General features: G+C 39.4%; 1 protein-coding gene across 1 annotated transcript in view; it reads left to right on the top strand.

The window, feature by feature from the left end:
- ACSF3 (acyl-CoA synthetase family member 3) overlaps positions 1 to 12961 on the top strand; it is a 268701-nt gene that overhangs the window by 100813 nt on the left and 154927 nt on the right. Inside the window, 3 exon segments of the mRNA XM_043981199.1 lie at positions 323 to 477; positions 5123 to 5169; positions 5172 to 5267. Of these exon segments, the coding sequence (XP_043837134.1) occupies positions 323 to 477; positions 5123 to 5169; positions 5172 to 5267 (298 nt within the window).

Here is a 12961-nt window from a genome sequence, read left to right on the forward strand (position 1 = left end):
AAAAACAGATTGATTTATTATGTTCTTTTGGTATTTTCCTTACAAACAACAAGGACTAACCTTTGACTCTAGTCATCAGAGTCAAATGCTAATTATTGGTTTAGTGTAGACTGACCCATTTTGATGATAGATGAGGTGATTCTTTGACTATTGTCAAATGAGCTACCATGCTTTATTTAGAAGGAATATGTTTATTAGGGTTTTTGTGCTTAAAGAAAGGCTTAAAAGATGGAGAGCAGTGATGTCTGTGTAATTGGTTAGTGCTAATATGATCATCCTGTTCTCTTTTTTATTCAGATAATTTTCTTTCTTTCCCTTTTAGGTTTGGGAAAAGTTCCTAAGCCCTGAAAGGCCACGGATGAATGTTTTCATGGCAGTGCCCACCATTTATTCCAAATTGATGGATTATTATGATGAACATTTCACTCAGCCTCACGTCCAGAATTTTATACGTGCAGTCTGTAAAGAGAAAATCAGGTAATTGAAAGAACCAAAAAGTCTGAAGGCTTAAGAAAGATAACTGGAATCAGCTTTGGGATCAGAAAGCTTGCGTCTAAGTCCAGACTCTGCTAGTGAGTACCTGGAGGACCTCAGAGCAGCTGCCCAGCTTCTGCAGGCCCCGGTTCCTCCATTTTCCTATAAGAAAGTCTCTTAAATAAGTTCTATAATCTCTTTCATCCCTAACCACTCTGATTCTTTGAGTCTATAGTTCATTTCTGAGAATATTAGTTCTGTTCCATGTTAGAGGGCTTTATTTCCCACTTACTTTATTTATTTATTTTTGGTGAGGCAATTGGGGTTAAATGACTTGCCCCTGGGGTCACACAGCTAGTACGTGTCAAGTGTCTGAGGTCGGATTTGAACTCAAGCCCTCCTGAATCCAGCCAGGGCTAGTGCTTTATCCACTGCGCCACCTAACTGCCCCCCCCCCCCCACTTACTTTAAATATAGCATGTGGGTAACTCACGCTCATATGTAAGTACCTCAGAAAACTTCCCCTTGGTTCAAGATAATGCCATCCAAAAATGATAGTTCATGAGTCCCCAACCAGTGTTTGCTTTTACCAGCTGGTCAAGAGACATTATTTTTAAATGAAAGACATTTAATGAAACCATATAGAAAATGAATTTACAGACAAAGATTTCCACATGCAAAAATGGGATATCTTTTCCCACAGGTTACTATACTACTAGTCAGTCAATCAACATTCATTAAGTGCCTAATGTGTTTCAGGCACTGTGCTAAAAACTGGGGCTACAAAAAGAGGCAAAACACAGTCTCTGCCCTCAAGGAACTCACATTCTAATGGGAGGAGAGAACAAGCCAACACACACACACACACACACACACACACACACACACCATAAATAGGAAATAACAGAAGGAAAGCATTTGAATTAAAGGGGGTAAGGAAAGACTTCCTGTAGAAAGTGAGATATTAGATGGAACTTGAAGGCAGCCTGGGAAGGCAGGAGGCAGAGGTGAAGAGAGAGCATTCTAGGTAGGGAGGATAGCCAGAGAAAATGCACAGAACCAAGAGATGGAGTATCTTGTTCATAGAAGTATATCTTTTTTGAGGGCAGCTAGGTGGCACAGTGGATAGAGCACCGGCCCTGGAGTCAGGAGGACCTGAGTTCAAATCTGGCCTCAGACACTTAACACTAGCTGTGTGACCCTGGGCAAGTCACTTAACCCCAATTGCCTCACAAAAAAAAAAAAAAAAAGTAAGGTATGAGAAGATTGGAAAGGTAGGAGGGGATTAGGCTATGAAGGGCTTTGAAAGCCAAACAGAGAATTTTGTATTTAATCCTGGGGGCGATTGGAAGCCACTGGAGTTTATGACATGATCAGATATATGCTTTAGGAAGATCACTTTGGTGGTCAAATGTAGGATGGATTGGAGTGGGGAGAGGCTTGGGGAGAGGCATACCCATCAGCAGCTATTGCAGCAGTTCAGGTATAAGGTGATGAGGGCCTACACCAGGGTGGCAGTGTCAGAGGAGAAGAGGAGGTGTATTTGAGGGATGCCCAAAAGGTGAAACCAACAGGCCTTGGCAACAGCTCGGATGTGGGGAGTGGGAGATAGTGAGGAGTCCAGGATGATTCCTTGGTTGTGAGTCTGAGGGATGGGAGGAGAAAGAGAAGGTTTAGGGGGGAAAGATGATGAGTTCCGTTTAGGACATGTTGAGTTTAAGGTGTCTACTGCACATTGGACTTGATGTCTGAGAGGCAGTTGGAGATGTGGGATTAGAGGTCAGCAGAGGGGTTAGGTCAGGATAGTAGATGTGAGAATCATCAGGATAAAGAGGGTAATAGAATCCATGGAGGTTGATGAGATCCCCAAGTGAAGTAGTGTTAGAGGGAGAGGAGAAGAGAGCCCAGTACAGAACCCTGTGGGACCACTACAGCTAGGAGGCTAGGTGTCTGCTAGCTGAGGTGACCCTTCAGAGAGCACAGATGACCAGGTTATACACAGAGAGAGCAATATGGAGGGAACACCTGGGACCGGGTCACATTCCCTTAAGTAATTCATACACGGCCCCAAGCAGTTAATTCCATTATTCTAGGACTTCTGCCTATGTCTTTATGCTATTTTTCTGCTACTTTCTTTTTTTTTTTTCACATCTCTTCACTGGGTGTGTTATTTCTCTGGGTGTTACTTCAGTGACTTTAATTGGAGCCAAGTTTTTTTTTTTTAAATTTTTTTTTAATTCTTTTTTGTTTTTGCTGCCATCTTCTGGGCTTCACCTCTTCAGGGTCAGATACTGACCAATTCAGGGGCAGCTAGGTGGCGCAGTAGATAGAGCACCAGCCCTGGATTCAGGAAGACCCGAGTTCAAATTTGGCCTCAGATGCTTGACACTTACTAGCTGTGTGATCCTGGGCAAGTCACTTAACCCTCATTGCCCCCTGCCAAAAAAAGACATATCAGATACTGACCAACTCATCTTCCATCTGCTAAGGTGTAGGGACAGGAAAACCTCTTCCTGACAAAGCTGGGCTGACCAACCTTTAGTTCATAAGGTAGGCTACAAATCGCCATGCCCAGCTAAGGCCAACTGGTGAAATGCCAGCCAGTGTGCCCTCAGGCTAAGATTAAATCCATTCTTTTGACTATGTCTGATACAGTTTTAAAGTCCAGTTTCCCAGCTGAACTATCTGAAGTGAGACTACCAGTTTTTCATAAATCCTATTTCATGCTCCAAAAATCTATGTCCAGGGACTTTGCCATGTGGAGGAACTGTGTTGAGGTTAGGGTTATGAAGTCTTCTTTACCCTGTAGGCTAAGCAAAGAGGGTAAGGTCATTGCCCCCACCTGCTTGGCCCATACTCCTCCTGACTTTATTATGAAAATCTGCCAACCAAAACATTCCTATGTTTTATGCTGCTTTCTTGCCAGTTCAAAAACTACTTTTTTAAAAATAGTTTTTTGACATAATTTTGTGGAAAGTTATGAGGAAGTCGATTGAATTAGTGAAGAAGGGTGGTGATTTGGTTTATCTTTCCTTTTTTTTTCCTTGGCCCATCTTTAGTACTAAATCTGTTTTAGCCTCTTGTCCTTTTCACCCATGCACTGGACATTGGAGTTGGGAGTCAGAGAAGGCCTGGGTCTGACTCTCACCTCTAATCCTATTCATCTGTGAGACCACAGACAACTCACTGAACAACATCTCTTTGTGCCTCAGTTGGTTCTCATCCTTAAACTGGGAATAATAATACCTATGGCACCTACCTCCCAGGGTTATTGTGAGACTCCAATGAGATAATGTAGAGAAGGTGCTTTGTAAGACTTAAGACACTATTCAACTATAATGGTTATTATCATAAACAAACATTATTATGCCTTTCCCTTTGTGATGTCACGTCCAAATCAAGGTAGTTTACAGGATGCTTATGTCATGTTTACTGCTTGAGGGCTGCCCTGCCCTGTACTCTCTTCTCTGTTGAAATTGTAGAATTTTATTTGTCTAACATGAAGTAAATTTTTCCCTGGAGGAGGTAAGGAGGTGGAGAGGATGGAGTCTTTTAAAACGCAGTAATAAGATTTCTGGAAATCTAAACCCCCAGAAGCAGAGGGCATAATTTGGACATACTTAGCTAAATTTTAAGCACGTTCATATGCACAACTGTGTACTTCTTAACTATTTCGTACATTTGAATTGATGACCTTGCAAAGGGCAGGGTAGTAGGTAGATTAATTTGACCCTCATTTTACCAGCTAAATTTGGAACTGGCCAAAAGAAATCCATTTGACTTTGCTTCCATGTTCCAATTTCTGTGCTCCTTATTTTGTAGGGACATTTTAGTGAAAATAGGATCCTTGTTTCTGACGTTCCTTTCTGTTTATCATTTACCTGAACTTGCTCTGTTGTGTGACACACTGGTATTGTATAGCTATTGACTGAGATGTCAGACATCCTGAACCAGAGATTTGAATGGGGAATAGGGTAGCAGGTCCTCCCAAAATCTGAATAACTAAAGATAGAAGTCAGATCAATGGAAAGGGAAGCAATAAAGGTGATTTTGGAATATACTCTAAATCCTAACTAATTTATACTCGTTGGAGAAAGCCAATCAGATTTATAGATTTTATTTAAGGAAATGTAGTACTTACTACTTGCAAGTACCAGCAGTCGCTAGGAAGAATAGCTAAATAAGCATTCTCTAGTGGAGTTCCTGTTGGACCTGCTTTAAAGAATTAAGAATTAAGATTGAGAATCAAGAATGATTTGTAGTTAGTATATTTAAGGAATCGTTTGTAATTAGCACGCTCGAGGAATCGTTTGTAATTAGTACATGCAAATGGGTGCTCCTGAAAATAATTTGCTCTTATGAGCTGGCTAAACAGGCCCCTTCCCTTCTTGTTTACACTCTTACAATCTGCAAAATAAACCTTTTTTTAAAAAATAACACAAATAAAATCCTACTGAGGTAAACTCCAGGCCCAACCTGCAAGCTTGCTCATGAATTTGAAAATAGTGAGGTCCAAATTACAAGACCCTCGTGTGCTTTTTGTTGCACTAGGAAAGAATGGTTGGCTCGTTTTGAAAATCTAGACATGTCCTTTTTATTGAAAACTATCGCTCTCTTAGGATTCGTATACTTAGGTCTCATTGCTTAGGTTAATGGTGTCAGGATCTGCTGCCCTTCCAGTGCCCGTCCTACAAAGGTGAAAAATATCACAGGGCACACTTGCTAGAGAGATAATGGAATGACAGAGATTGGAATGGCACTGTCTAACCCCCTGAAGGGTCTTCGTGTACCAGGTATGATCACTTTGAAGCCACAGAAGGCTCTTTTCATTTGATTTTTGTTCTTCTTTTTGTGATATGGGCTCCCCCATATATATTCGCCGCCCCCCGCCCTCCACATTGGTTTGCCTTTCATGAAAAAAGGACTAGCAAGGTGGTCTAACTATTAGACTGGGGTTGTAAGGGTAAAGTAACCCATGGCAAGGATGGCAGACCTGCCAGCCAGGGGTTTTGACCTCAATTTCCCCAGAAGCCTAACCTCTGTGTTTGTTTGTGACACCAGAGGAGAGATAAGCCATCCGTTAAACATTCTTGCTCTACATCTTTTCCCTCGGAGCCTGTGGTTGGTAATATGATGATTGGGTAAAAAAGAAAACTTACTAGCTGTGTGACCCTGGGCAAAGTCACTTAACTCCAGTTGCCTCAACCATTCTGGGCCATCTCCAATTGTCCCGATGTAGATCTTGCCACAGGACCCAGACAGCTCTGGAGGAGAGAGTGAGGTTGGTGACTTTGTACAGCCCTGCCTCACTGAAATTCAATTCAGTGCAAGTCATGATATCACCCCAATGTCATGGTCCTCTTTGGGAATGAAGGACAAACAACAACAGCTCCTTGTACCAGTGGTCTTTGCTTCTAGAATGGAACAACAGAATGAAAAGACTAGTGGCCACCATAGCCTCATATGTCACAACATTTCTAGGGTTCATACTGCCTGGTAGCCCCAGGAATAAATATAAAACCTCTGTTGGTTTGGCACATGGCAGTGGTAGACTTCTGGCCTTCACTGAAAGTCTAGCTACTGCTGTCCTGAGCAATAAGTTAATGGCAGTAGCATTATCATAGGTGTAATAAGTCTAGGGAGCAATATTTATCTTGCACTAAATCACCTGTGCTTTGTTGTCTATTTTTACTCCCATGTTTTTGTCCTAAATTCTTGGCAAGCACATACTACACATTACTTTCACTGCTTTCCTTGACCTGTGAATTCTGAACCAAGAAACAGCCTTAATTTGTTCTTTCTGAGCCATTGTGAATTCTGGATCTTAGCCCTTGTGAATCCCTGTCTTTATCTCTCAGAATTCTAATACTAGATATGGTCAAGTTGCATGGTTTCTTACCTATATTGTGCCTAAAGCCTTAGATGTTGGATCTGAATACAATAAAATTTGGGTTGTGCTAATAATTTTTCCCATTCCATACTTGAAGTTAGGGCCTTTTGAACTCTTATTTGTAGATTTATGCAAACCAACTTTTTACTTTAAGCTGAGAGCCCTGCACTTCTCTTGTTTGTAAAACTAGTTAAGATCATGACAACAGTTAGACCGTTGTCAAATTCCTGGGTACTTAGTTGGAAGATTGTACTGGAAAACAGTTCACCTCTGCCATTCCACAAGTTTCATTCTGCTAATTTCATAGTTTATAAGCTAAAAACATGATATACATAATTTTATTGACTGTTTTCTGGTTTTCTAAAAATACTCTATATTGCATTGTGTCACCCAACTTCCTAAAAACACAATGTATAGCATGTGTTTGTTGGTGACTGTTGCCTAATTCTTTTGTTTGAAGAGCTTTGTGTTAGAAGGTGAGAAGCAACATGGCCTAGCAAACAGAGGGACATCTTAGGAGTTAGTAAGACCTGAATTCAAACCATATTCGCTTTTGATCATGGGCACATAACAGATTCTCGGTGCTCCAGACACCTAAGACTAAATTACAGAAGAGTTACCATGCCTGAGCTGTCTACGTTGGCCAAAAATGTTATAAGGATTCTGTGGGAAATATTGAGATGCGCTCCCTTGCCCAAGGAAAAGATTGGACAAAACAATTGAAAAGAACTTTTTCCTTTTGAATTCTTTCTCCAAGTAACATTTTAGAAAGATATTCATGGGAAATATTAGGTGAACTCTAAGTCAGTTGCCTGTGCTTAAGAGTTTCTCATTGTTATATGGGATGGTTCAGTGATGGAGTAATTTAAGGGGCAATGACATGTAAAATAAGAGATAGCAACAAAACTTTGCAAAGAGAGACATTTCCTTTCTGAGGACTCTTACCTTCTCAGTCCCACAGTCCCTGGGAACAGCAGACCAAGGTTAATTTGGGCAGTTTCTTCAAGAGTTGGTCTTTGCACTTAATTCTACAGTAATGGAACACATTTTTTTCCCCTAAGAAAATTGTACTTATCCCTTCTAACATCTAGTCCTCAACTGTTCCAGGTCCCCCTGTGCTTTGCTAGCATGAAAAGAAGGCCACTTGTTTTGTAATTCGTAAGAGCTTAAGAAAATGACTCTCAGAAACCTAGAAGGTCGGGATGTGTTATGATTCCTTGTAAAGAAGGGAGGTCATCAGAGAGAGGGAACTGTATATTAAACAATTTAAATTAGAGTCATTATCTGGCTGCTCTCATCTCTTAGAAATGGAAACGAGGTTGCCAATGTGCACTTATTCAGGCAGATCCTTGTTTATCTTAGGCACCTCATAGATGATGGGAGGGTTTTTTTATGGAGGGTGGTGACAAGGGAATGAATTTTAGTAATACTAGTAAAACTCAGAGGCATAGAGCTCAATAAAGGGAATGTTAAGGTACACTGACATTCTCATACCTTCTTTGACTCCAGATAAAAAGCATGCACGTGCACGAGCATACACACACAAAAACACACACACTCAATTCAGCGATTCAGGTCAGTAGATATATTCTTTGTATCTCATTTTCCTAGTAGTTTTGTTTGTTTATTTTTTAGTAGTTTTTTAAAAAAAATAATAGTACAGGTAACAAAATTATTTCATTACAACCGAATAAGCTGGATCATTTGAAAGACAAAATGCTCACACAGCTCTTAAGTGGTGGAGACAGGACTGAAACTCAGATCTTTTGACTCCCCTGTCCAGGATTTCTACACATAAAATTTGACTTTCACTGCCAGTAAGTGTCATCCCTGTGTGGGTGCCTTCATGTCATTTGGGCTCAGTTTCATGTTGTTGTTGTTGTTGCTGAGTTGTTTCAGTTGTGTGTGACCCCATTTGGGGTTTTCTTGGCAATGATACTGGAGTGGTTTGCCATTTCCTTCTCCAGCTCATTTGACAGATGAGGAAACTGAGGCAACAGGGTTACACAGTCCCAGGGTCACACAGCTAGTAAATGTCTAAGACCAGATTTGAACTCAGGAAGGTGGGAGAAGAATTTCAGGCCTGGCACACTATCTACTGCACCACCTAGCTGCTCCCATCAGTTTCAGATAGGGAAATATCTGAAGGTAACAGAAAATCATTACTACACACACACACACACACGTAGTATAAGCATACATGTAGATATGATTTATTTCATTAAATATTTCCGAATTACATGTAAACAAAAATTTTAACATTCATTTTTAGAAATTTGGTGTTCCAACTTCCTCCCTTCTCCCACTTCTTGAGAAGGCAAGCACTGTGATATGGATTACGCATATGAAGTCATGTTGCAAAAGAATCCACATTCAAAAACCCCAAGAAAAATAAAAACATTTTTAAAAGGTATAAAGTCATTACTTTGATAGAATATTTCAGCATAATTTAAACATTTATTTATCCAGCACCTACCATGTGCCTACTTGTCAACATCAGGAGAGATGCACTGTGAAACAACAGAGCACAATACATATTTATCATCTGCAGAACTCTGTCGGGGTGATACAAAGTTTAGAATATTAGACACAGTCCCAGCCATCAGAGAGCTTATAGTCTGGCAGAAGAAATGATTATTCTATGCTACTGTGTATGTGATTGATTTAGGGAATTACAAACCAAAGTGCTTTGTGAGAGGTCTGAGGGGAAAAGTCATTACCCACTGAGGAGAAGAGGGAAAACTTCTGGGTGGCATTTGAGTAGAACTTTTAAGAATTGTTAGGAATTCCATGGGAAGCGACATGATATTGTTGAAAAAGGACAGAACTGGAAGATCTGGGCTCTGAATGAACAAGTTACTTCATATTTCTAATCCTCCATTTCCTCCTCTTCTTTTCCTGATTCCTGTCTCATCCTATGTCCTAACAAGATAATTGTGAAACATTTTTCAAATCTTAAAGTGCTATGTAATTGTTAACTCTTATTATTATTATATTATAATGAGACAATGATCATTACCTGGCAATATATAATCAAATACCAGAATGTAAGATCTAGATAGTAAATCCTCCTGGAGGTTCGTTTATCTAGTAGTAGTCACACAGCCATAGCGATTTATATAGCCATTAGAACTGATGGAGCCTCAGAGCTATATACATTCATTGGAATTTATACATAGGAATACCAATGATCAGATGTACAGGGTTCAGTATCATTCGTTTCTTGCTGTTGCTCTTGATATTTTAGCTACTTTTTTTTATGAGACTGTGCATGTTTCATTTGCTTTATTTCTAGAGTGGATGGTGGTTTTATCCACAATAAAAAAAATGAGCTTTCCTTTACCAGCAGATCCTAATTCCTCACAGCCATGCCAGCTCACTTACAGAGGTGCTTATTCATAAAGATAGACCAGTGAGTGGGAGAACCTTGCTCTCACCAGTAAGACAAATTGCTTATTTGGACTGTCAGAATTCTCCATTATTTTGTCCTTTGACTGGAATGGGAGTACTGAACAATTATAGCCTAGAGGATGGCTGATTTCATATTAGTGAATTTTGACTTTGCCAAGGTGGAATTCCTGATAATTTTGGACATGGATGGGGCAGAAGTTTACATTTTCATTCATGCAAATATTTGTTGACTAATTTTCGCTGTGTATCCAAAGGGCATTTTTTAAAACTACATTAAGAGGAATATTTAGCTCACCTACAAACTTTATTTTTTATTTTTATTTTATATCTTTTATTATATATTAATATATGAAAACATTTGTCTCATTATATTTATTTATAATAAATCTGTTTTATTTTTCAAAAATAATTTTTGATACATTTTGTTTTTATATTAGCTTCATTTTCCAATATATTATTACCTTAAAAATACTTTGTTACCACCAATCAGCTATAAACATTGTGTAAATCCATAGATACTACTTACTCATTAAAGTACATATGCCAGGAGTTTGGTGTGTAACTCAGTCCATCAGTTTATGTTATTGTATATAACTCATTTATAAAGTTGCCTTTTTAAAAAAACAATGTTATTTGTACTTCACTCATTCAAATGGGATCTCTCCTCCATTTTTCCAAATTTAAAGGGTCTCTATTACCATTTTTCCTAGTCAATCTTAATAAACAGTGCCAATTCAAGTATGGTTCCGAGATGTAGAGTTCAAAGCTGTAGGAAGGGGATGAAGTTGTTTCATTGGATTGCAAATGGTTTTCCTAATGAGATAAATCTATAAAAGTTGAAACCTTTCATAGATTTAGTAGCATCATGAAAATACCCAGGCCTAAAATATAGTTGGCAAATGGCTGAAATTCAAATTTTTTTTAATGTATTGTTAGCAGCTTCTGGGTTCAAAACATGTTTCTATAATTTTTCAATTCCTTTTTTTGTTTGATTTTTGTTATAAAAACCAGCTCTGTAAATCACTCCTTGTTTCTAACCTCTGAGGAGTCAGGTCATCTGATCTGGTACGCAAATGCTAGCTTTGCATATTAAATATAGATGGCTCAGGAACTTTATCCTCAGTTTCCTTTTTATTTTGGATAATCAGCTTTAACTGTGAGATGAGAGGATTACAGGAAGTAAAATAGATCATTTTGATTACATGAAATTAAAAAGATTTTGCACAAACAAAACTAATGCAACCAAAACATTTTGGAGAACAATTTAGAACTATGCCCCAAAGACTATAAAACTGTGCATACATACCCTTTGATCCAGAAATACCACTACTAAGTCTACATCCCAAAGTGATCAAAGAAAAGGGAAAATGACTTATTTGTAAAAAAATATAATAGCTCTTTTTTTTTGTTGTGGCAAAGAATTGGAAACCAAAGGGATGTCCATCATTTGGGGAATGGCTGAACAAGTGGTATATGAATGTAATGGAATACTATTGTGCTATAAGAAATGATGAGCAAGTGAGTTTCAGAAAAACCTGAAAAGACTTATATGAACTGATACAAAGTGAAGTGAGCAGAACCAAGAGAACATTGTACACGGTCACAGCAATATTGTGTGATGATCTAAGACAATTCCAAAGGATTCATAAAAAGTGCTATCCAGAGAAAGAACTGATGGAGTCTGAATGCAAATCAAAGCATGCTATTTTTCACTTTCTTCATTTTTATTTTATTTTGTTTGTTTTTTCTTCTGAAATATGACTCATATGGAATTGTTTTGCATGTTCGTGGTTGTTCATTCATTTCAGTCATGTCCAATTCTTAATGATTCTGTTGGGGTTTTCTTGGCAAACATAGTGGAGTGGTTTGCTATTTCCATCTCCAGCTTACTTTATGGATGAGGAAACTGAAGGAAACAAGGGTTAACAAGTGACTTGCCCAGGGTCACACAGCTAATAAGTATCTGAGACTGGATTTGAACTCAGTTCTTCCTGGTTCCAGGCCCAGCATTCTATCCACTGCTCCATCTACCTGCCTCCATGTGTAATTGATATCAAGTTGCTTACGTTCTCAAGGAGCAGGGTAAGGGCAGGAGGGAGCAAGAGAATTTGTCATTCAAATTTTTAAAAAATGATTGTTAAAATTTTTTACATGTAATTAGGAAATATTTAACAAAATCAATAAAAATAATTCACAACCAGGGCAGCTAGGTGGTGGAGTGGATAGAGCACCAGCCCTGGATTCAGGAGGACCTGAGTTCAAATCCAGCCTCAGACCCTTGACGCTTACTAGCTGTGTGACCCTGGACAAGTCACTTAACCCCAATTGCCTCACCAAAATAAAAATAATCCACAACCCCCCAAAGATAAAGCCATGGGATGGTTCTAGCCAGAAGGATGGTGTATGGACTCCTGAGCAAAGGAATGAAGTGTGGGACCTGAGGCCATGTGTAAGGGCAAAAAGAGATCTCAGTTCCAGCATGAAGGATCTGATGCGGTGCTAGGAGCTGGATCAGGTGCTAATGGTCATATGCCAGAATTGAGCTGCAGATCTAGTATAAACTGTGTAGGGGACTTGTGCCCAGGTGTGGCGGACCAAGACAAAGAGCAGTCACACACCTGAGCCTGTCTGATGGGCAAAGAAACAGTCAGCAATTTGGCACTGACCCTGATTCAAAGTCTTAGATTCAACTCAGTCAGAAACCTCTAACTGAATAACCAAAGCAGGGGCTCAGACCAAAGGGGAGCCTACAGTTCTGTCATCTTTAACTTGAAGAGTCTTCTAGTTAGTTAGTTAATGGCCACGGCTAGAAATAATCTACTGGAGTTCCAACTGAAGGTAAGTCCAAAGTTGTGTTGCCTAGACTATGTTACAAGCTTACAAAGTTCAGATCAGGTGGGCAGCGATCTGACTTCTCCTTAGAACAGGCAAGTTTGAGCCCACTGAACACTTGGCAGGTCCCCAACCTGAGCTGCATTTCTAAGACCCTTGAAGGGACACATCATTTAATACCTTCGGAACACAGCAATGGGACCCTAGAATATGAAACTGGACTGAGTAAGACCCAGACATTCTAGAATTGCACAGAACCTAGCCCAAACACAAATTCCTAAATTGAGGAGTATGGCTAGAAGGATTAAACAAAAAAGACATCTGGGTTCCCAAGAGTTATTATGGTGACAGAGA

This window comes from Dromiciops gliroides, chromosome 2 (genome assembly GCF_019393635.1).
Source record: "Dromiciops gliroides isolate mDroGli1 chromosome 2, mDroGli1.pri, whole genome shotgun sequence".
NCBI lineage: Eukaryota > Metazoa > Chordata > Mammalia > Microbiotheria > Microbiotheriidae > Dromiciops > Dromiciops gliroides.